The sequence below is a fragment of the Microcaecilia unicolor genome, chromosome 11 (assembly GCF_901765095.1).
Source record: "Microcaecilia unicolor chromosome 11, aMicUni1.1, whole genome shotgun sequence".
NCBI classification, from domain to species: Eukaryota; Metazoa; Chordata; class Amphibia; order Gymnophiona; family Siphonopidae; genus Microcaecilia; species Microcaecilia unicolor.
In genome coordinates this window covers 67,751,253-67,776,423 of record NC_044041.1, presented here as the reverse complement: position 1 = coordinate 67,776,423, position 25,171 = coordinate 67,751,253, and the positions used below count along the sequence as shown (strand labels likewise).

Genomic DNA, 25,171 nt, shown 5'->3' with positions numbered 1-25,171 from the left:
CCTCCACTTACTTCACTATTTTATTTTGCGTCGCACTCGCACCAGCGATGGCGATGGCTCACCTCCGCCAGGCTTTTCCCTTCCCGCTCATTGACTCCCGCCCGCCCTCAGGAAATACCTCATAATCAGAAGGCGGGACATTGAGCGGGAAGTGAAAAGCTGGGGTGAGCCGTCGCTGCAACTGTATGTCAGGGGCCGGGGCCGTCGCTGCAAGCCTGCAACTGTGTGTCGGGGGCTGGGCCGTCACTGCAAGTTAACTGTCGTGGTCCGGGGAGGCGGGAGCTGACGGCGGGCTCGGCGGGGGGTGGGTACCGGACCGGTGGTGGAAGCAGAGCGGCCGAGCGGGATCAAATCATGATGCGGTCCGAGCGGGGGTCGGTCGGAGAGACAGAGTTGAGGCGCGGGGCCCCCTTAAGTGCGGGGCCCTATGCGGCCGCCTTGGTCACGTCTGCCTAAGACCGGCCCTGTTGGCAGGGTTAAATTCCCTGTTCAGGGCTATCTGCTCATTTTCAGCAGCATGTAACCAGTTAGTGCCACTGAAAATAACCGGTTAGCGCCACACTGTAAACCGACTATTTTGGGGGCGTTCCAGGGTGTGGAGTCAGCACTTGGCTGGTTAAGTGGGGTCAGCACTTGGGGTCCTTTTTACAAAGGTGTGGGAGGGCTAACTCGTGGGTAGCATGTGCTTTAATTCCGAGTTTGGCTTGCGCCGAATCCCGCAGTAGAAAATTATTTTCTATTTTCTACCATGGGGGGTATTTCCAGCTGTAACCGGCAGCATGCCCACATTAGCACGTGCTGCATGGTTACCACATGGGTAGCGCATGAGCCCTTCCTGCTAAGTCAGTGGGTGGTGGTAAGGGCTCAGGTCGTAAATAAGTGCACGCTAGTTTTAATATTAGTGCAGGCCTATTATCCAGCCCATTAAAAAATGATCTTTTTTCCAGCTGCAGTAAAAAAAATGGCCCAGTGCACACCCTGAAAGACAGGTCCACACTACCACAGGCCACTTTATACTGCGGCTTTGTAAAAGGACCCCTTAACCGGCCATGGTAACTGCATAACCAGGACAGCATATGTCAGTCCTGTCTTTATGCAGCGCCCCATATCTGGTTAAATGCTATGTGTTAGCTGGCTCCGCAAATCCGGAAATTCAGTGCCAGAGCTCGGACATGACCCAGTATTTGAATTTCTGGCCATAATGCCAGCAGCGGTCACGAAAACGCTGAGCGCTGCTGGCTGAATATCAAGCTAGCCTTAAACCAGGGAGGCAGATCAGAGGTCAGAGGGAACAGAGTTCCACAAATCAGGAGACGCTACTTTTTTGGTGTATATATTTTTAATGTGCCTTTGTCTCTGCTTCTTGCAGCTATTCAAATGGACATCACAAGTCTGTATGACCTGAAGTTTCCCATTTCCACCTTGGGCCAGGCATCTGAAGTGCCCTCCAAGTCAGGATGGCCACCAGAAGGAAGCCTGGAGTACTCTGCCGCTCTCCAGAAGAAAGGCAGCCTAGGAGACCTAAGCAAATCAACCTTAAAACATCTGGATGAACTGGACAAGGAAAGGTACAAGAGACTACTTAGTAAAAACAATCAGAGAAGTGCCTTATTCAATCCAGGCTCAAAGTCCACCTTTTTGAGGCTACTTTTAAATCTTAGCCTCTTCTCTGTCTGTTTTAATCGTTCCCATCTAAATGAGACTCCATAATCTTTTATTTGTCCTGTTTGCATGTCTTGAATAGATTGCAAGCTCTGTCAAACAGGGACTGACTCTTATCTGCCTGTGTGCAATGCTGCATATATTTAGTGGCACTATAGAAATAATAATAATAAGCAGTAGTAGTAATGCCCCAGAAAAGAAACGTTAAAGGCCTTGGACCTTGTGCATTTCATTGACTAACTCTATGACCTTGGGTTTGTTTCATCACTTCCCTGGGCTGTAGTTACCGTCTGAGTTATCAGATTCTGGTGTACCTGTAAAGTGGCAGATCAATCTTCTATCCTGCTGGAATTCTAATGGGAATATAATTTGTGCCCAGTGGCATACCAAGGGGGGGGGGGGGGTGGTGGGTGCAGTCCGCCCCGGGTGCACGCCGTTGAGGGGGGTGCCGTGCGCCTGTCCGCTACATTCGTTCTGTGCTCCCTCTGCCCCGGAACAGGTTACTTCCTGTTCCGGGGCAGAGGGAGCATGGAAACGAACGAAGCGGACAGGTGCGCGGCACCCCCCCCCAGCGGCGTGCACCCGGGGGGGTTCTTTCGCCGGGGGTGTGTGTCCTTCCGCCGGGGGTGTGTGTCCTTTCGCCGGGGGGGGGGGGGGGTTGTGCTGCACCCAGGGGGCGGAGCGTATCGGCGATCTGCCCCGGGTGTCAGCCCCCCTAGGAACGCCACTGTTTGTGCCTGTTAGAGCACATTACAGATTGCCAGGGGTGGCATCTTGCTGGCAGCGATCGAAACAAACACAAAGAGGGGTCCTCACAAGTCTCACAGAAGAGTCCAGCAGCAATGACAGGGGTGAGAGTGAGGCGGGCTCCAAATGACCAAGGCAAGCAAGCAGTAGAAACATCAAAGAGTTTATTTGCCAAGAAACTGACTCCAAGACCCTACACGGGCTGTGTTTCGGCACAGAGCCTTCCTGAGGGGTCGTAGCAGTTCAGAGCAAATCTACTTCACGGTGTTACAAATTGAAAAACAATTAGGAACAGTATGCACTGCAGTGCAAAACAGCCAGCCGTTTGTTCCTGCGTGTTTTCCAGTTTGTAACTCTGAGAAGCCGATTTGCTTTGAACTGTTACGACCCCTGAGGAAGGCTCTGTGCTGAAACACGGCACGTGTAGGGTCTTGAAGTCAATTTCTTGGCACATAAACTCTTTGATGTTTTTACTGCTTGTTTGCCTTAGTCATTTGGAACTCGCCTCACTGTCACCCCTATCTCGCCGACAGCAACAGATAAGAATGTTGGAAGGTTGTATGGTGGTTTGGAGTCTATCTGTCTTAAGAGAATGACTCATGTTTTGTTCTCTAGAGGTTAATGTCTCCAAATGGGTGAGTTTTGTACCAGGGGCGTAGCCACGGGTGGGCCTGGATGGGCCTAGGCCCACCCAGTTTGGGTTCAGGCCCACCCAGCAGCGGAGCGGAGGAAGCAGGCAGTGCTGATCCTGCATCTGCCTCCTTCTCTCTGATGGCAGCGCTTCCCAGACGCTGCCTACCGCCGCCACGATCTACTTCCTCCCTCTGTCTCACTCTCAACAGCAGCGGTAGCGATTCAAACACGCTACCTCCTCCTTCTAACCCGGAAGTGTCTCCTCTGCAGAGGAGACGCTTCCGGGTTAGAAGCAGGAGGTAGCGTGTTTGAATCGCAATGCTACCGCTGCTGTTGAGAGTGAGACAGAGGGAGGAGGTAGATCGTGGTGGCGGTAGGCAGCGTCTGGGAAGCGCTGCCATCAGAGAGAGGGCGGGCAGGTGGAATGGGAGGGAAGGATGCATGGGGGTGAAGAAGAATCGCTGGACACATGGATGGGAGGGGAGGGGAGAGAGGAGAGTCACGGGATGGATGGATGGAGGTGGGGGGCAGGGGAGAGAGGAGAATTGCTGGGGATGGATGGATGGAGGTGGGGGGCAGGGGAGAGGAGAATTGCTGGGGATGATGGATGGATGGAGGTGGGGGGCAAGGGAGAGAGGAGAATTTCTGGGGATGATGGATGGATGGATGGAGGTGGGGGGCAGGGGAGAGAGGAGAATTGCTGGGAATGGATGGATGGAGGGGACAGGGGCAAGAACAGAATTGCTGGGGATGGATGGATAGGGGCAGGGGAGAGAAGAGAATTGCTGGGTATGGATGGATGGAGGGGAGAGGAGAGTTGCTGGACATGGGTGGATGGAGGTGAGGGAAGAGGAAAGAGGAAGGTTGCTGGACATGGGTGGATGGAGGGGAGGGCAGGGGGCAGAGGAGGGTTGCTGGACATGGATGGATGGAGGGAAGGGCAGGAGAGAGGAGGCTGCTGGATATGGCTGGAGGAGAGGGAAGGGAGAGAGAAGAAATGCTGGACATGGATGGAGGGGAGGGAAGAGTGAGGAAGGAGATGAGATGAGGGAAAAGGAAGAGAGGAGAAAATTGCACATGGATGAAGAAAATAGGCAGAAGCTGGATCCACTGGACAGTCAAGTCTACGGAGGACCCAGAGCAAGAAATGAAGAAGAAAGGCGGAAAGTAAAGAAATAAATGGAAAGGAAGCCCTGGAAACGGAGTAAAGAGGACAGATAGCAGCAGAATCAGATACTGGGCCAGTATGATCAGAAAAACAAAGTCACCAGACAGCAAAGGTAGAAAAAAATCATTTTATTTTCATTATAATGATTGGAACATGTCCACTTTGAGAATCAGGTGCTCAACTTTAAAAGTTTATATTTATTTACTTATTTATGGCATTTTATCCCACATTAAACATGAATTAGATTGGAACCTGGGATCATTTAATGTTTTTTTTCCTGGAGAGAGTAATGCATTGCCTCCCCCACCCCCCAGGCTCTCTCCCAGGCTATAGCCAGCTCTGCAATTTTGAGGGGAGGTGCACAGGTGGACGGGGGGTGGGGGGGGGGGGCGCAGAGGTGGACCGGGGAGAGAGCCTGTTGTTAAACATTTACCAGCACACCACTGTCTAGTGCCCACCCATCCAACCTGTTGGCCCACCCAAAAATTGACTTCTGGCTACGCCACTGTTTTGTACATATTATGACAACAATGAACCTCATTCCTAAGCCAGGGTATGTGAAGTATGATATCAATCTCCATAGCTATGATTAGAAAGTAGATGTGTTATTTACACATAGACTTCTTTGTAGGGTTACCATATGGCTCCAGAAAAAGGAGGACGGATTGAGCCAACCGGGTTTTACTTCCATTGCTTTCCATTGAAAGCAATGGAAGTAAAACCCGTCCTCCTTTTTCTGGAGCCATATGGTAACCCTACTTCTTTGGAGCATCCAAGCAATGCTTATTTGGCCTCTGACAAATTGACATGCATCAGACAGACGCAAGAAGTGACCATATTTCAGAGAGAACACTCTTGAACAAGAAGTCACGGTATGACATTTGCAAGGGGGGAGCTGTGAAGAGACCCAGGAAAATATTCCTTCACAGAGAGGGTGGTGGCTGCATGGTTTCTGTCTCCACTAGTAGGCCAAACACTAACAGGATTCAAGAGATAAACTTAGGAGATCCCTTGTGAAGGATAAGACAGAGATAAACTGGGGTCTATGGGACTGCACCTAGAGTAAAACCCATTAACCCATTAGTGCCCAATGTTCCCATAGTAAGCCATATGGGAACAAATTGATTTGTTTGGGCACTAATTGGTTAACTAGATAGGTCTTCTCCACTGTCATTCTATAAGAACAATAGGAACTGGATTAGGAGAATGCCATGTTTCTAAGAAGCCACACTTCTCTCCAGAAAGAGAAGAGGTAATAGGGAGAAAATGAGGGCTGAATTAGTGTCAGCAGGCTGCAAGTTCTCAGAAAACAATCAAGTCAGTGACAGCAGGTTGGTAAGAGCCGGCTACCATCTAATGAGGTCGCAGGGTCATAGGAGGCCAGTTGTTTTAGCCTCAATGCAAGTTATTTCTTAAAAATGGAATATAAAATAAAATACATTTAATCTAATCTTAGCTTTCCTGATAATTGCAATGTAATTCTAATTGAGCGAGACATTGCTGAAGTGTTAGAAGGGAAAGTTTGCCTTTTTGCAGATGACATGAAGATAATCAGTAGAGTCGATACCCCAGAGGGAGTAGAAACCATAAAAAGAAATCTACAAAATTAGAAGAATGATCAAAGGTTTGGCAATTAAAATTTAATTAGCACTTCTCTTTTTCTGGGGTAGCCACTCTTTCTGGTTTCACTTTTACTGTCGTATTAATTCTAAAAGAAACCGTTACACCTCCTTTTTTATTATGCTCTTATAGTGAACTTCTACCTAATGTGTATTCTAATGTTATTAATAATATAACAGTGCTCAGTAATCACATATTACTCCGGCTAAGTTGCTCTTAGCAATATGTTGTAACAAACATCACAGCACTGCAGCTCTCCCTGCCTCCTTACATCATCACTCGTTTGTGTTTTTCTTTGTTCAACATTATATATGATCACCCAAATCACTTTTCTTTTGTAACATCTTATTGACTCGTGCACTTATCTTAGGGCTGGTCTTCCTTTGTGCTGATGGAGATGGAGATGTGGTCATGTCTCCGGAGTAACTGGTTTGTGTGATATTGTGCTCATGAACGCTCTAGATAAAATTATCTTTCATTCAGTCTTCTTCCATTCTCTTAATTCTCGCTCTGTTCTCTCATTCTCGCTCTGTCAACACAAGCTGTGTTTCGCTAGTTGTTCACGTCATCAGGAGAACTGATGGTGTCTAGCGTGGAACCTCGCTCATACTCAAGCTGATATCTAAAATATAAATGTATACTTCTGTTATGCGATCCCCTGTTGTTTATTGAGCTTCTGCTTCCATATTCACATATATTATCTCAATAATGAACTTAATACTTTCCTCTTATCAATACATTCTAAATTTCTTAATGTTCTATATTCTTAGCCTACCTGGCGTGGAACATCGCTGCTACTCAAGACTAACCGTTCAAAAACGCCAGTGCATGCGCTTTGCTTTTATAGACTGCTTTTATGACATTCCTCCCTTTCAACTATTCATGTAGCCACTCAATCTCCCGGTTCAGGCCACGTGGTATTACCGTATCCCATTGAAAAATTAGTTTTTGTTCTTTGCGCTGCAATACTTTAGCAATATCCCCTCCTTAAGGTAGCTTTATTTGAGTTAGTGTTACATATTTTAAATCCCGTAGATCATGATTCATGCTATTCCAATGCTCCACTAGGGAGGCTTCTTTCTTTTTTATTCGTAAATTACTGATATGTTCAGCTATTCTCTGTTTGATCTTCCTGGTCGTGTATCCTATATACCACTTTTTGCATGGACATGTTATGCCATATACTACTTGGGATGATTCGCAGTCAGTGTTAGTCGTAATCCAGTATTGTTTCCCCGTCCTAGGGTGCGGCACTGCATTAGTCTGCCATATGTATTTGCAGTAAACACATCTGGAGCATGGTCTATGCCCTCCTTCACCTGGACTTGTTTGCCTGTCACTGCACCTAGACTGTTGTTGCAGCAATTCCCCCCCGTATTTTTAGCTCTTGTATACGCAAACAATGGATTTTCTTTGAAGTTAAGTAAGGATAATATGGACCAGTGTTTTTTTTATTATACTTTTCACTCGCCCCATTTGGGTGGAGTACGGTAATATGCACATGAATGTGTCCCGCTGTTCTGTTTGTCTCACTCTAGGTTGTAGCAGCCATTGTTGGTGTGTATTGGAGGCTCTTTTTTGAGCTTTTCTGATCATTTTTGTGGGATACCCTCAGGCCCTGAACCGGTTATACATTTCCTTTGACTGTGTCTTGAAATTGTTCTCTGTACCACATAATTTCCTTATTCTTCAGAACTGCCCTGTTGGAATGCCAGTTTTTACTGCTTTTGGATGAAAACTTTTTTATGAGTTTATTTTTGTTGGAAGATTGAATGGACTATACAGGTTTTCATCTGCCGTCATCTACTATGTTACTGTGGGTCATGGGGGTTGGAGAGAGAGGACTAGATAGATTTTGGATCTTGTACGCTTATCTGCCCAGGATGGTAGAGAATCAGCAAAGACTGACTTGGATAAGGAGCTATATCCTAGAGCTGGTTTATATCCTTGCAGTGTAGACAGGAGTAACTGGGCTAACTGGTCTTTCTTCTGAGCTCAGCACTGCATGTCTGGTACTAGGAACATACGTGTTACAGACAACTTGAAAAGCTTTACAGCCTGGCCTATGATAGGGTTACCATATTTTCCATGACAAAAAAGAGGACACAAAATATAATTCATCCATGCCCCCTGTCACACCCCTGCCCTGCCCCCCTGCCACACCCCTGCACAGGTGTCACCTTGATCCCCCAAAAGAAAACCAGATTCTCTCCCTCTCCCCTCATGTATGTCCCCTCCCCAATTTTTCAGCCTCCCTCCACCTACCTTCTTTTTACAGCGCCCTCCCTCCCTCCTCCCTCCACCCACATGACTCCATTTACATCCCCTCCCCTCCCCTCCTGTACGTTATCATCGTGCCTTGGTGGTCTAGTGGCCTCTTCAGGGCAGGAAAGAGCCCGCTCTTTCATTCCTGGCACTGCCGCAGATCTCTCGCTCCCGGCGCCACTCCAAAATGGCTGCTGAGAGTTCAAATGGTGATCTTGCAAGATATTTGCGCAAGTCTTGCGAGGCCACTGCTTGAACTCTCGGCAGCCATTTTGAAGCGGCGCCAGGAGCGAGAGGTCTGCGGCAGCTGCAGTCAGGAAAGAGGGGGTTCTTTTCTGCCCTGAAGAGGCCACTAGACCACCAAGGCATGATGATAAAGTACAGGAGGGGAGGGGAGAACAGGACAACCTGAGGCCCACCCGCAAGCCAGCCCGCCCACCCGCCCACCCACAAACCTGGACAAACGGGCAGGCTGACAAAACCCGCCTGGATGCCCTGCGGTGTCTTCAAAATGAGGACATATTTGGGTAAAACTGGACATATGATAACCCTAGCCAATGACATCTGCTCCCTCAGATGTGATGCAGATGTGATCCAAACCCTTTTTTCATTTCCTTTAGATGCTTCCTTTTGAGTGAGATTGACAAGGAAGAGAAAGCAAAACTCTGGTACTACAGCCAGCTGCAGAAACTATCCAAGCGCCGGGAGCAGCTCCCTCAGGCTGAAACTGTGAGTAAAATGTGGTTGGGAGATCCTGAAGCCTAAATAATCCTCCTGTGCTCCCCACATCCTGATAGAAGCACATGTGTGTACACAAATATCAACCAATGTACCTAAAAGTCGATTCCAGACTTGCAGGGATATAGGCAGCCCTCCATTTTTTTTTGGGGGGGGGTGAACTGGGGGGAGCAACACATTTCCTCCCCCTCCCCCCCCCCCCCCCCCACCCCGTGCATTAAAAAATATTACCTCGGCTGGTGGGGATGCCAGAGCCCTGCCAGCCAAATAAATTCACTGCCTGAGCTTCTCCCCTCCTCTTCATGCTGCTGCAGTAAAGAGAAAGTTGACGGTGTGCATCCAGCCGTCAGCGCCAGGACTCCTGTGCATATTCAGTTCACTTAAGAACTGAGCATGCACAAGGATTCCTGGCGTTGGCGGCTGGAGGGATGCCGCTGACTTTCTCTTTACTGCAGCAGTACAAGAAAGAGGGGAGAGGCTCGGTCAGCATATCTTTTTGGCTGGTAGGGCTTTGGCATCCTCGTCAGCCATTTAACAGGTGCTGCAGGTCTGGAGGAGGCCCGGTCCCCAGTTGTTCCAGAAGTAAATATCCAGCATGGCAAAACTGATAATAACTTTATACAGAGAAAATATTTATATAAAGTTATATGTCTACATGCTGTGATAGGGTTATGTACATATATTTTATCCATATAAAGTTGTACCAATTTCTGCAGTGGCATTTATATTTATATATTATAATACAAAGAAACTGTCACACACTTTGATCGGTTGCTGCAATAAAAGATCTTACAGACATATTACTTGGAAAGGCACAATACAGTTATAGCAATGATTCATTGGAACTTTTGTATGATATACAGTTTACCAGCTTAAAATAATGCTAAGGATCATAACAAATAGAAAGTAGCTGAGAATGAAGAAGCTAAGTACTCTAGGATGCAAACGGACAAGCACAGGCACATAATACACCAGATGTAACAGTGGTTCAAAATAAGGAAGAAGAAATTGAGATTGTCAGATATTTGTTTTATCTTAGTTTTCAATGGTTGTGTTGTGTGGACTAACACGGCTACCACACTCCTCTACTTACAATGGTTGTGTTGAATGTTGGAATATTTAGTTTTATATTGTAATTTTATTAAGTGAATGTTAGTTGGATTTTTTTTTAGTAATTTTTTAAAAACTTTTCCCTGGTGATGGTGTATGGATGATTATGTGTAATCATTACATTTTTAACTTGTGAACTGCCATGATAGTTTTTTGCTGAGAATGGCAGTATAGTTAAATTTTCATATACAGTTCACTCCATTTAAGTGCACGTCGGATAAGCGCATGCTCTGTTTAACTGCATGCCGTACTTCTGTCCTGTTTTTGGTGTCATCAATTTCTATGGGGACAAACTTCGGTTTAGCCTACCACTGATAAGTGCAAGATTCGCTTACATGCGTGGTTTAAGACCGCTCCTCTTCAGGGAAGACTCCGCATAAGCGTGCGCACGGAATATGGAAGCCGATTGGTGCTTGACAACCAACGAGATTTAAATTTACTGCCCCTTTAGCTGCCACAGGCAGAATAAGTGAAAGAATGTTGTAGGAGTGTACACTGGGATCGTCGTCGCAGCGGAACTGTAAGACTTTAACACTGGCTGAACGAATAGAAGTTCTTAAAAAATTAGAAAACAAACAAAGTCAAGCATCTATTGCTAAAGAATATGGTGTCAATCCCAGTCAAATTTCACGAGTCTTGAAGCAGAAAGACCAGCTTCTGGAAGACTGGCAAAACAATACAAATCCACAACGGAAACGAAAACAGGCAGGAAAAGCTGAGGAGGTAGAAGATGCTCTTCTTCGGTGTTTTTCTCAAGTCAGGAGCAGACAGTTTCCTGTCAGTGGTCCACTGCTTATGGAGAAAGCTAACCAACTAGCCGAAAGTCTTGGACTAACTGAATTCAAAGTCACTGTTGGATGGTTGGAAAGATGGAAGGAGAGGAACAACATAAAATTCAAGAAACAGCATGGTGAGAAAAAAGACGCTGATGACTTTGGTGCTGAAAATTGGGTTGTTTCAGTTTTTCCTACCATCTTGAATGAGTTTTCACCTCGTGACATTTTCAATGCTGACAAAAACGGTCTCTACTGGCGAGCGATTCCTGATGGAACACTTGCATTCAAACATGCCGAAACTACTGGAGGTAAAACGTCGAAGGACCGATTGACGATCCTCCTTTGCTGCAATATGGATGGGAGTGAGAAGTTGGAACCCCTCGTCATTGGAAAGAGCAAACAGTCCCGTTGCTTCAAGAAAGTTAAGTGACTTCCTGTGTCATACGAGGCTAACGCAAATTCATGGATGACTTGGGAAATTTGGAAGCAGTGGCTAAAGAAGTTAGACACTAGAATGTGGGCACAAAGGCATCAGATTTTGTTGCTTTGTGATAATTGTGCTGCACACAGGGATGATGTCAGGCTGTCTAACGTCAAGGTGGTCTTCCTGCCACCAACACTACCTCTCTGATCCAACCTATGGATCAGGGCATAATAGCCAATTTCAAACAACATTATCGGGCTCTTGTGCTATGTCTTCTGATGAGCGTTATGGATGACCAGACAGGCAAGGATAAACGTGCTGTTGAACTGGCTCGTAATCTATCACTGTTGGATTCCCTACATATGCAGAAAGAAGCCTGGAATCATGTTACACAGGCAACCATTGTGAACTGCTACAAGCGGGCAAGCTTTGTTAAGGATGTGGAGAGGGACGAAACAGATGCAGCTGTTGCAAGCGTGTCAGATGAACAGGTTATTGACATCCCAGCCGTTGTTACTGAAGAGGAGTTTCATTGCTACGTAGCTGTTGATTACGATCTACAAACAGCTGACGACAGCACTGATGTGGAGATATGCACCTACAAGCAGGTAACAACGGCTGATGATGAAACAGAGGATGAAATGAGCAGCGAGGCACATGCTGACGAAATTCAACAACCTCCACGTGTCATTTTTGCAAGAGCGCTGGAGAATCTCAACACCATGCGGGCCTATCTGGAGGCCACTGGATGTCAGTGTTATAACAGTTTTTACCGTCTGGCAGAAGTAGTCTATGGAACTCACAGACCCATTAGTGTACAGAGGACTATAACTGATTACTTCAAGTAAGCCTAATGTCAGTTAACGGAGACTGTATACTGTACGTATAATAATAAACAGTACTATACATATGTTTATCAGATGTCAAGCTTCTTTGGGTCACAAGGTTAAGTGCACGCTCCGGTTAACTGCATGCATTTCTTTGGTCCCAGACCCTTGCACTTAAGCGGATTGCACTGTATATATATATATATATATATATATATATATATAGTAAGTAAGTTAAAAAAGACACGTCAATACCAGGTGACAGAAGAAACAAAGAAACTTGAGAACTGAATAAAATATAAAGATTTACAAACTGAAACTGAACGACCATGGAGGAAAAGGGCAACAGAAGTTCCAAGAGCAAGTGACGCCCTGTGTACAATCCTCAAAGATTGGACCACCACCTAAACGCATTAGCTGCCAATGACATTTCCAGCTCTACTTGGCACAACCCATAGCTTCTGACAATAACTCTAGGTGTTTTGGGCTCTGGGAAGGACACGGTACCTCTAGACCTAAATCGGTCAGTAATATTTATGTATCAAGGTAAGGTATACACATATGAGTTTATCTTGGGCAGACTGGATGGACCGTGCAGGTCTTTTTCTGCCGTCATCTACTATGTTATGTTATATTATGTTACTATGTAGCATTAAATATTATTTATCTTTTTTTATATATAGAAGTACTGGACAACTGCAGCACTGCACAGTGGTACAATACGCCCCTGCCCCAAAGAGCTTACTATCTAAGTGGGTACCCAAGATATTAGGTGATAAAGTGATTTGCTGAAAGTCATGAGGATTGTCAGTGGCAGAAACAGGACTTGAATCCTGACTGCCCTGGTTCTGTCTGCACTCTGCCCTAGCCTACCCTAAATCTCACCATATTTAAATCACATAACTTTTGGCCATAGAGGCAGTGGCATACCAAGGGGGGGGGGGGGGCGGTGGGGGCGGTCCGCCCCGGGTGCACGTTGCTGGGGGGTGCCGCGGCACGTGCCTGTCAGCTGAGTTCGCTAACTTCGCTGCAGCTCCCTCTGTCCCGGAACAGGTTACTTCCTGTTCCGGCCCGGCCAGAGGGAGCTGCAGCGAAGTTAGCGAACTCAGCTGGCAGGCGCGCGCCGCGGCACCCCCCCCAAGCGGCGTGCACCCGGTGGAGGGTGTCATTTCGCCAGGGGGGGGGGAGGTGTCATTTCACCGGGGAGGGGCCGCGCTGCACCCGGGGGGGGGGCGCATCGGCGATCCGCCCCGGGTGTCATGCTGGCTAGGATCGCCACTGCATAGAGGGGTTGATTTTATAAAAGATTACCCATGTGGAATCCAAAAAAAGGCTCCTGTTTTATAAAGATTCCCTAGACACCCATATACCTTTATAAAATAACTAAAAATGTTCTTATTCCCAAAGACTGTTATATGATCAACCATTATATTGTACCCTAGAACTGCTTACAGGATTGTTTTTTTTTCCTTCTGTTTTTGTATCTTCTAACTGATTATTGGTCTGCTTTTCCTTGCGCTGTACTGACTAATGTAAACCACACTGAACCCTGAAAAGGGGATTTTAGCGGTATATAGGACCTGATTTGAATTGAATTGATATAGGCTGCCAGACCTAGTAGCTTGCAAATGCTGACATTAACATTTGCACCTGCTCCAAAGAGTGTAAATATGCACTTAAGTATTTTATAAAATGCATGCATAAGGTCGGATTCTATAAATGGCGCTGAAAAATGGGTGCTGGAAAAGATGGTGGTAAGTGCGATTCTATAAAAGGCATGCGTTATATATTAAATTGCGCTTAGCATCAATTCCTGCATCCTAACCTTGGTCACCAGACTTTCACCTATCGAAACCTGGTGTAAATGCTGGCTCCCCAGTTGGGCACACTGACCCATTATTCAGTTAACCGGCATCCACCGGTAGTACGTGTCTTCACAACTATTTATTCTTCTTATCAATGGTCTTTTTCAAGACCTCCACTAGCAATTGACTCTTTGGAGAATAGACTTTCTTAATACAAGATACACACGTTTGTGATTGCCATTTCCACAAAACTTTTAAGAAACTCCGAAACATGGTACCGTGTTGAGTCATCATCCAGATTCATCAATAAAAGTTTGGATTTTATATGTGGTATTCCTTGGTCTGTGTTTGAAGTGCCTAGATCAGTTTCTCACTACTGTTCCCCATTATTCAGTAGTAACAACACATGCAACTTTATGGAAGGCCCCGACTCGCCCATGGTCAGGCCCCCTTTTCAGTTACGTGCTATGGGATATGGGCGCCCAGCGATATAGAATAGCGCACAATCGGATGTGTGCGCAAATCTCTGTTGGTGCCAATTAACATCAATAATTGGTTGTTAGCATCCAATTATTGCTTGTTAATGGCTCATTCACCAATTAAGATGTGCATGCATCTCGGCACGTGCCATATATAGAATTAGGGGGCTACTTCACAACTCAGAAGCTTAGCCAGGTAGAGGGCGCGGGGGAGCAGAGAGTGGACTGCTGATGCTACCAGCGCGTATTTTGAACAGGACAGATCGCGTGAAAAATAGGCACCTGCAGAAGTCCATTTGGGGGAGCAGCCGCTCCCCTGGAAACCCACCTAGTTACACCTCTGATTACATCCCCAGGAATGTGCAGTCTTGAAGGTGTTTCAGCTCTGTAGTTGTATAAGAACCCTTTAGTGCAGGTAAAACATGCTTCTCATGTGGAAAAATCTTTTCTTAAATTAATCCCCTAAAGAAACATATCCATTACCTGGATCGTAAAACTGAATGCAAAGGAGTTATTGAGTTGATGCCTGCTTCAGAGCACATTACTGTTATTTTGGATATTGGCCCTCAGATGAAAGTAATTGCAAAGTAACAAAGATTTGATTGATGATATCACTGATTGATTGGATGAAGCAGCAAAGGGTCAAGATGAAGTGGGAAGCTGCAGTATGTATGTGAGGATAATTGCACCCTGCTGTCTGCTCCTGAGATTTCACTATAACAATAGCTTCTTTAAAAAACACTTTTCTGACATTCATTCCCTGGTCTTAGTTCTCTTTGCAGATGGATTTGATCCAGCAGCAATTGGAATTTGAGGCTCAGCACATCCGCTCTCTGTTGGAGGAAAGGTTTGGGACTACAGATGAAATGGTGCAGAGGGCTCAGGTACATGTTAGAATCTGGACCCTTGGAAAGCTTCACACCTCTCTCTCAGGCTCATCTGGGGAGCTGGATTCAGTGTTTTGTCCTGGGGTTGGATCCCATGTACTTTAATAACAGATAATGGGTGTTTGTATACTACATTTCTCAGATGCACAGTCAGACACAGAGATTGCTCTCTCAGTAAGAAGTCATGGTCAGGAGCTATTCTCTGTTAAAAATGAGATCTTACCTGCTAATTTTCTTTGCTTTAGTCCCACTAGACCAGCCCAGAACCTGTGGATTATATGCCTGCCAAGAGCAGCAGATGGAGACAGAGAACAAAAGCTGCAAGCTCTGCCTGATAAGGGTACCATGCAAGCTTAGTTCCTCAGTATTTCAAATGACAAAGCAATGGTACAGGTGTCTTGCCCTTTTCCAGAGTTGTTATGTCCAAATTATTTCTTTCCTATTATTTTCCTTTTCTTTCTTTTTTATAAGTACAACCTGAGAAGACTTCAATACCTAATAAAATCAACAGAAAGAGACTGCTTGAACTTGAACTCAATAAGGACTGCTGACTTAGTAGGGAGGGTCACTGATTGGTTGTTAGTGATCTGCAACCTGTCATTGTTAGTCTGGTTGTGAGCCCTTGGGCCCCGGCCGAGGCCTAGTATAGGGGTTAGGCCAAGGCCGAGGATGGGCATAGCAGGCATTACACACTACCCCAGCTACCAAGCCCTGTACATACACACAGCAACCAACTTGCACCTCCAGAAAAGGGAAGATAGGGCAATCAGGCGGGCCTCACGGCCTATCAGGAACCGATTCACTCAGAATTCAAGCCTGCGGGCCTCATGGCCTAACTGGAACTGACTCATACTTAGAGAGGGGAGAAAGAGACTAAACGAGGGGTCCCCCACGGGGACCGGAGCACCAGCAACACCCTCGGTGCTGGTAATCAAGGAGAAAGGGAAGCATACACAGAAACATGTCAAGCCGTAGCCCACCACACACAAAGAAGGTAAGGGACTGTAATATAAGATACTGTAGGCAGAGACCCTCAGCAGATAGGGAAGGGAAAAGTCCGCAAAACGGAGTGCGGAGCCTAACACACACACCCAGCACAGAAAGGGACAGTGCTCTGTAATACAGGAGGTAGTACAGCAAAGAAAGTACTGAGACAGTCACAAAGGGAAGACTGCAGTAAACAGACAACTGCCAGAAGCAGAGAAGCTCTGCAGACAAAGGGTTAAACCATAGGCGCCCCGTATAAGAGGCTTGGGGAGGCTAAGCCTCCCCAGCCCAGCTCTGACCTTCCCCGCGGCCCTGCCGAGACTCCTGACAAAATCTTCTGCTGCCGCCGCTTCTATTGAGCAGCGCAGCGGCAGCCAGGAACGACATCTATGCAGCTGATCCGCTGCCGCCGCTTCTCTCGGAGCCAGCATAAGAAGAAAAAGAAGCACGGGGCCGCAGCAGCGTTCAGACATGTGCTGTCGGCTCTGCCGGTCTCTGCCCCGTGACGTCAATTTCCCGTTCCGGGGGCAGAGGACCGGCAGAGCCGACAGCGCATGTCTGAAGGCTGCTGCGGCCCCGCGCTTCTTTTTCTTCTTCTATCAGCGCTGCTGTTAAGAGGCCCGGGCCGGAGGGAGAGAAGAGAACGTGGCCACTGGCTGGAAACGGTAGGCGGAGAGAGAAGAAGAGCAGGGGAGAGCCAGGGGACATGGCCAGCGCAGTGGAGAGCCGGAGAGCAATAGGGAGAGAAAGAGGGGACATGGAAAAAAGCAGAGGAGAGCCAGGGACATGGAAAAAAAGCAGGGGAGAGCCAGAAAGAGATGGGGAGAGAAAGAGGGGCCATAGAAAAGAGCAGAGGAGAGCCAGGGACATGGAAAAAAAGCAGGGGAGAGCCAGAAAGAGATGGGGAGAGAAAGAGGGGCCATAGAAAAGAGCAGAGGAGAGCCAGAGACATGGAAAAAAAGCAGGGGAGAGCCAGAAAGAGATGGGGAGAGAAAGAGGGGCCATAGAAAAGAGCAGAGGAGAGCCAGGGACATGGAAAAAAAGCAGGGGAGAGCCAGAAAGAGATGGGAGAGAAAGAGGGGCCATAGAAAAGCGCAGAGGAGAGCCAGGGACATGGAAAAAAGCAGGGGAGAGCCAGAAAGAGATGGGGAGAGAAAGAGGGGCCATGGAAAAGAGCAGGGGAGAGCCAGGGACATGGAAAAAAGCAGGGGAGAGCCAGAAAGAGATGGAGAGAGAAAAAGGGGACATGGGCAGGAGAGAGAGAGAGAGAGAAGCTGCTGGGGAGAAACTGGGGGAGACCCTAGCTGACAGACTGAGAAATGCTGGCTGGATGAAAGGAGGGAGAAAGAGGAAAAATGCTGGAAGGAGGGAAGAAACTGGTAGGGAGGGAAAGAGGAAAGACACTGGAAGGATAAGGTGAGAGAGGACATGCTGAATGGAAAAGGGTCAAGAGAGAACTGTCTAGAAGGAAGGGGAGATAGAGGAAGACAATGGATGGAAGGATTGGGAGAGGATAATGGGTGGAAGGATGTAGAGAGAAAGAAAGAGGGATAACACTGGATGACATGGTAGGAGAGAAAGAGGGAAGGTGCTGGACATGGATGGAGGGGAGGGAAGTATATGCACATGGATGGAGGGGAGTGAGGAGAAATGCTGGATATGGATGGAGGGAAAACTGTTGAATATAAGAGCTGGATCGGGATACTGAAGGATAGGGACAGGGCTACAGATGGTAGACAGGACGTATAAGGACACAGGAGGATGTGGACATGGTGAGAGAAAAAATATCAAATGGAAAGAAGACACTGCATAAAACAGAAGACACTGGGACCAAAGCGAATAGAAAAACTAAATGATCAGACAACAAAGGTAGAAAAAAGTATTTTATTCAGAATTTATTAACTGGAATATGTCAGCTTTTGGAAATGTGCATCTGTGATGTTTTGCATGTAAATTTCAATTTTTCTAGTATTGCTGCATGCTGAGTCTGACTTCTTGAGGTAACTTTCCAGTTCAGTATTTTGCCTTCATATCTGTTGTGTCATGTGTTTTTCATGTGTGATCAAGGTGCAGTATTCTGCTAGCGTGTAGTATTTTCAGCCCTTTTTGGGTTGTTTTTTTTTTGTTTCACTAGGTTGTGCACTGGAGTTTTAGAGCCCCGTGTAATTACAGTGCTGCCTTTCCACGCATAAGGTTTAGCTCGTCCTGTCCTTGGAATTAGTACTGTTATGGTTTGGTAAGGCTATATGAGTGTGTTTTTGCACAAGTTTGTGTATAGTGTTTTGCAGTGGAGAGATTGTATATTGGCCTTACTGAGGTGGCACCAAATCATCAGAAAGGGTTTTAGAGCCTAAATCATGACACACTACCTCTTGAAGGATCTACATATAGTCATTCATAAAAGGAGCTCATTGTGAACACTTTCCACCCTAAAAGGGTGTTTTGTGGCTCTACATGAGAATTGTGATATTATGATCCCTTGTTTCATATTGTTGACGGTCTGCATTTTCCGTATGGGTGGTATATTGGTTTATTAGGGTCTGCCCAGTGTTATGGTACAGTAAGATTTATGAGTGTGTTTTTGCACAAATTTGTGCATAGTGTTTTGCAGTTGAGCAATTGTGGTTAGTACATGCTTTGAGCAACCACTTTATTCTTTGACATATGATACATATTTAATATCTAAATTTAATAAAAGGTATTAATTGTGTCTTATTTTTACTTATTTTTTTCTGTTGTCAGACAATTATGGATGTAAGCCCCGCCTCTGGTCCCACCCCTAACCCCGCCCCCTTTAGCCTCCCCAAACAGTTGGGCCACCGACCGCCTATGGGTTAAACCAAGTTCAGCACACACACAGCAACCAGAGGCAGGGAATACTGCAGACAATGGGTTAATCGGGAGTACAATGAAAGAGTGAACAAACAACCCCCCCACGGAGAGAAACAAAAGGGTCCCGAGTCTGCTACAAGGGCAGGACCTGCCAAGCAGAAAACAAACACGGCAAAGGGAACTCTGAAGGAAGGGGAAGCAAAACGAACAAACTGGAACAGAACTCACCACACAGCACCACAGCCAAACAGAGAAACCCAGGTGTAGTGAGAGAGGTAATTAGGCACAAGCAAGCAGCAGCCAGCAGACAGAGACAGAGCAACAGAAACTGCAAGCAAGGAAAGGAGTAATAACTCCACGCAAGCACAGAACTAATAGCTCAGACAGAGCAAAGGTAAGGCTTCAGCAGAATTGAAGTAATGCCAAAGCAGGGGTTGTAGGGACAGGTGAGCTTAAGTAGATCAGACTGACATCAGCTCAGCCCCTGACGGACCAATCAGGAGTGGTTCCAAGCATTCCCCTGTCTGACTAGCAGAATTCTAACAGAATCATAACAGTCATTAAAATCATCGTAGTACCTGACGCCAATTTTTAAAAAGGGCTTCAGGGGTGATCTGGGAAATTACAGACTGGTAAGCCTGACTTCAGTGCCAGGGGAAATAGTGGAAACTATTATAAACAATAAAATTACAGAGCATAGAGACAAACATGGTTTAATGAGACAGAGTCAGCATGGGTTCAGCCAAGGGAAGTGTTGCCTCACCAATTTGATTCAATTTGCTTCATTTCTTTGAAGGCATGAATAAACATGTGGATAAAGGTGAGCCAGTTGATATAGTGTATCTAGATTTTCAGAGAGCTTTTGACAAAGTTCCTCATGAGAGACTCCTGAGAAAATTAAAAAGTCATAGGATAAGAGGCAATGTCCTTCTGTAGTTTAGGAATTGGTTATTGGACATAAAACAGAGGGTAGGGTTAAATGGCCATTTTTCTCAGTGGAGGAGGGTGAATAGTGGAGTGTCACAGGGATCTGTACTGAGACCGGTGCTATTTAACATATTTATAAATGATCTGGAAATCGGAACGACAAGTGAGGTGATTAAATTTGCAGATGACACAAAACTATTCAAAGTTGTCAAAACACATGTGGATAGTGAAATATTGCAGGAAGATCTTAGGAAACTGGAAGTCTGGGCATCCAAATGGCAGATAAAATTTAATGTGGACAAATGCAATTGGAAAGAATAATCCGAATCATGGTTATCTGATGCTAGGGTCCACCTTAGGAGTCAGCACTCTAGAAAAAGATCTAGGTGTCATTGTAGACTGGGCTGAAATTTTCTGCCCAGTGTGCAGCAGCAGCCAAAAAAGCTAACTGGATGCTAGGAATTATTAGGAAAGGCCTTAACCCTTTCATCTATGCAGACGATGTCACTATATTCTTTCCTTACAAATCTAAACTGACAGAAATCACCAACGAAATCACGATCAGCTTGAACAACATGGACTCTTGGGCAAATGCATTTCAACTAAAACTAAACAAAGAAAAAACACACTGTCTCATTCTCTCATCCCTACACAGCGTGGATAACCCCACAGTTATCAACACCCCAGATTACTCCCTCACTATCTCAGACAGGCTGAAAATCCTTGACGTTACAATGGACCGCAACTTAATACTAGAGAGCCAAGTGACATCCACAACAAAGAAAATGTTAGCAAACAATTGGCTTGCAATTACTTGAGACACAGAGCCAGAAAAAAAGCTAGCTTTTGTCTAGGAGACCTCCCAGCATAAGGGTTGTAGAAATCAAATTCTTCTCTTTGTTGCTACATAACTGCAGGAATCAGCCAGTTGTTCCAAAGATTTCTTCTAGGAATAAAAGATTACTACTAGTACTAAGAGCCAGGAGAACATACTGAGAGCAGTTGGGAACAAAAGACCCAATTTGAAAATGGAAGCTATCCTAGAATGGAGAAACTTAAGAATCTGTGAAGCGGCAGCCAGATTGGAATATGGATAAAAACTTACTTGAGAACCAAGACTGCAGGGACCATTTCATATCATGATCCAAACATGAAACCATAGAAAGGTCAACCATCGAACCTCGTTCCTCCTCTGAGACAGGGCCTAACTCAGGGTCCTAGAACATGTGAATTACTCATTTGAGATCTAGAAGTATCTTCTTTTGTTGGCACTATAAAGAAATATACACCGATTTCCACTCAGCTTGGAACTGGTTCCACTGCTCTGAAATCTCAGAGATTTAAATCTGCAAGGAAAAGAAAAAACTCCAGAGCTGAATTTTTTGAATACCCCCTGACTGAAGTGATTTAGAGCCATTCCTAAAGAAAAAGGCAGCTGGCCATCTGGTGGCCCCTGCAAGAAAGGAAGGCAAAAGAGTACTGGATTCATCTTAAAGGAAGACTGATGAAATTGAAAAAACAAAAAAGGAGAATAGTAGTGAGACCTAGAACATCCCTATCTGAACATTTCCATTTTCTGAAAAGTAGCTCTGTCCAGAGAAGGCAGAAGTGATGGCTTGGGTAAATCCCCAAGGAATCTCCAACTGGCTCAGGTGAGGAGCAGTCCCATTGACCAGTTCAGGAGCCGCATGGTAAGCCTGTCACCATCTGCTGGAGACAAAGAAATACTGAGGGCAGAGCTTGTATCTCTTATTCTCTGTCTCCATCTGCTGGAGGCATAATCCATAGGTTCTGGAGGAGTCTGGTGAGGACACTAAGGAAAGAAAAAAAAAAAACAGGTTAGTACCAGCAATGACCTCTTCTTTTTACTCCAACTTTAATGGGGGAAGGAAACATTTCAGGAAGGTCCCAAGTCAGTGATCTGGCAGAAGTTAGCACTGAGCAGAGCAAAACACCTGCACTTACACTCAGCCTGCACAGCATCCCCTGGATTCTGTAAAGGTCGTCCAAATTTGGGTGCAGTCCTGAGATCCATGTACAAACTAATTATTTAATGATCTATTAGCAATCAATTATTGGTATTAATTGGCACTAATTTGAGTTTATACGAGAATCTGCCTATGTGCTATTCTATAACATTGTGCGCCCAAAGTGTCTCACATACAACCCAAAAGGGGGTGTGGCCATGTGAGGGGCATGGGTGGGTCAGAGACTTTCCAAAAATATAGGTGCAGTGTTATAGAATTCCTAGGTTGCATGCTAGGATTTACAGTAGGTTTCAGCAGGGGTAAGTCCTCGTTCCCAAAGTTAGGTACAGGAATCAGCATTAAGTGCTAGTCTATAAAGGGCAAGTGACACGGAGCACCCTTTGTAGGATATGAGTTTAACCGGATCTTTCTGGTGCCTAATTTTGGGTGACAGTTACTGAATCTGGCCCCATGTATCTTGCTAGCCAATAAAGCTCATGGTCATTTGTAGCACCTTGTTTCTTTATTCTAAAACAAACAAACAAAAATCTGAAGTCTCTGCTTCATATACCTGAATAAAATAATACTTTATTGCTCATGTTAGCTAAAGTGGCTTTTTTGTACTTGTGCATCATGGATGAATACATCAGAGATGAGCACTAAACCACTGCTCATCCCTGAACCTACTTCTGCTGCCACACATCTTTGTTGCTGGAATCTTGCCCTCTGCTTTCTTATGAAATGGAGCCATCCAAGTTAGGGTTGCCAACTGGGTCCAGATTTGCCCAACAGGATTGATCCAGTCCTGGGCTTACCCCAATACATGCAGAGACTTGTAGCCTTGCTTTTCCTAGGGAATCCCAAGGAGGTTTGATAACAGGAGACAACATGATGTCTCAAGGCTGAAGCCGGTCTCCACCCACTCCACCAAAGGTGGTTTTAATTCTCCTCAATGCAGCTGCTGCCATCTTACAGGCTCATTTTCAAAGCACTTAGCCTCCCAAAGTTCCATAGAAGCCTATGGAACTTAGCCTCCCAAAGTGCTTTGAAAATATGCCTCATAGTAAAACCCAAACAATTACATTGATAGGGTGACAAGCTCTGCCTACTGGCTTCAGCCCACATAATGGGCCAGATGGCTCATGCCATCTCCTGTTATTAAACCTCCTTGGGGAATCCAATGTGGAAATCGGAACCACAATTCTCTGCATGCTGTGGGGTAAGCCTAGGGTTACCATATGTCCGGATTTACCCGGACATGTCCTCTTTTTGAGGACATGTCCGGGCAACCGGGCGGGTTTTGCCAATCTGCCCTTTTGTCCAGAAATCCGGACAAATGGGCAGATTGCTAGCCTCCCCTCCTCTTACTTACTACTGCCCTGGTGGTCTAGTGACCTCTTCCGCCTTCGAGGCAGGAAAGAACCCCCTCTTTCCTGCCCAGAGCGCTGCCCTGCATGCATCGTTCGTGTTCCTGATCTTGGCGCCGATTCAAAATGGCCGCCAAGAGTTGAAGTGACCTCGCGGGACTTCAACTCTCGGCAGCCATTTTGAATCGGTGCCGAGATCAGCAACATGAAGGATGCATGCAGGGCAGCGCTCCGGGCAGGAAAAAGGGGGCTCTATCTTGCCCCGAAGAGGTCACTAGACCACCAGGGCAGTAGTAAGGTAAGGGGAGGGGGTGATGGGGTGTGTGACAGGGGGGAGGGGAAAATGTGACAGGGGTGGGGCAATGGCATGATGGGCGGAGCAGGGGCGTGACAGGGGTGGGGTGAGGGCGTGACAGGGGGTGGGGTGGGTGTGTGGTGGGACGGGGCATGTGTCTTCTTTTTGGGGGACAAAATATGGTAACCCTAGGTAAGCCCAAGACTGAATCGACACTGTTGGGCGAATCTGGATCTAGTTAGCAACTCTAATTCAAGTAAATGGGTCAAGGCCAGAAACCTGTGAAGTTCTTGTTGTGGAAGTACCTATTACATTGCAATCACAGCAGCACAAACAGTCTCACAAAGGCACCTACGAACTCTGACCCAGCATGAATTCTTTAAATCCCTGCAGATCCGGGCATCGAGGCTGGAACAGATCGAGTCAGAGCTGGTGGATGTTCAGGAGACGGTGCAGCAAGTAGAGACCCAGGTGTGCAGCAAAGACAGCAACCTCTTGAGAGGCAGGATCTCTACTCACTATTTGATTTAATTTGGGCTTAGCGTGTACACCTATTCAGTTAGATGCAATCACACACCCACAGATGGATATGAGCAAGACTCAGACCGGCTGATATTCAACCGGCAGCAGTGAGCGTTTTTTTAAATGCTTACTGACCGTGGCTGAATTAGCCACCAGTATTCAATGCAAGGCCATGTCCAGGCACTGAATATTGGGGGCTAAATGTAGGCAGGCTGGCTGCTGGGAGTTTATGCGAGACCAGCCAATATTTAGCCAGGGCCTGCTTAAGACAGCTATGTGGGTCCTGGCCGAATATCAGGCTGGCACCTGTATAATTTTTTAAAACATATTTAAGCCCCCTCCTACCCTCCATGACAGAACCCCCTCCATCTTTCCCCCCTCTTTCAGCCTGCAGCCAAAAAGCAGTCCCCCCTCCACTGGAAGGCCCCCGCCCCCAATCCCCCAGCCGTCCAGGTGATCCCCACCGGGCTTACCTCTATTCGTGGTGGTCCAGTGGGGGTCGATGAGGGCAGGAGCGCAGACCTCTTGCTCCTGCCCTTTGTGGCTTCCTGGCAAACTGGCTGTCACAACCTCTTATGGCAGCTCACGGTACTTCATGTATCTATGCCAGCATCCCCATAACCCTGGGCTTCTCCCTTATGCTGCCCCCTGTACTACCCCTGACCTGCCCACTTTTTTTGTGAGTGGTCAGAGGCAATATTCAGTGGCACTGCCCACTTTAGTACCTCTGAATATCAGGGGTTAAACTGCCCCGGGGTATTTAAGCGGACAGGAGCAGTGGCGTAGCAAGGAGGGCTGCCACCCGGCGGTTCGCCGTTGCACACTCCCCCCCGGGTGCAGCACGATGACACCCCCCCCCCCTCAGCGCATCAACACCCCCCCTGACCCAGTGCCTACCCTCCTCAGCTCCCTCCAACCAGCTGAGCACCCTACCTTTAAAGAAATTTCGGAAGCCGTGGAGAGGCGAGGCGCAGCGCCTCGCGCTTGCAAGTAAAATGAGTTTGATTTCCGGCACAGGCAGCTCCTTGTGACTCTGGGCAAGTCACTTAACCCTCCATTGCCCCATGTAAGCCACATTGAGCCTGCCATGAGTGGGAAAGCGCGGGGTACAAATGTAACAAAAAATAAAAAGA

The 25,171-nt window shown here is 46.6% G+C and overlaps 1 protein-coding gene across 1 annotated transcript in view; it reads left to right on the top strand.

Moving 5' to 3' along the window:
• APC2 (APC regulator of WNT signaling pathway 2) overlaps positions 1 to 25,171 on the top strand; it is a 63,676-nt gene that overhangs the window by 9,606 nt on the left and 28,899 nt on the right. Inside the window, exons 3-6 of the mRNA XM_030219911.1 lie at positions 1,370 to 1,568; positions 8,716 to 8,824; positions 15,025 to 15,138; positions 23,910 to 23,987. Of these exons, the coding sequence (XP_030075771.1) occupies positions 1,370 to 1,568; positions 8,716 to 8,824; positions 15,025 to 15,138; positions 23,910 to 23,987 (500 nt within the window). The remainder of the gene's footprint in view (positions 1 to 1,369; positions 1,569 to 8,715; positions 8,825 to 15,024; positions 15,139 to 23,909; positions 23,988 to 25,171) is intronic.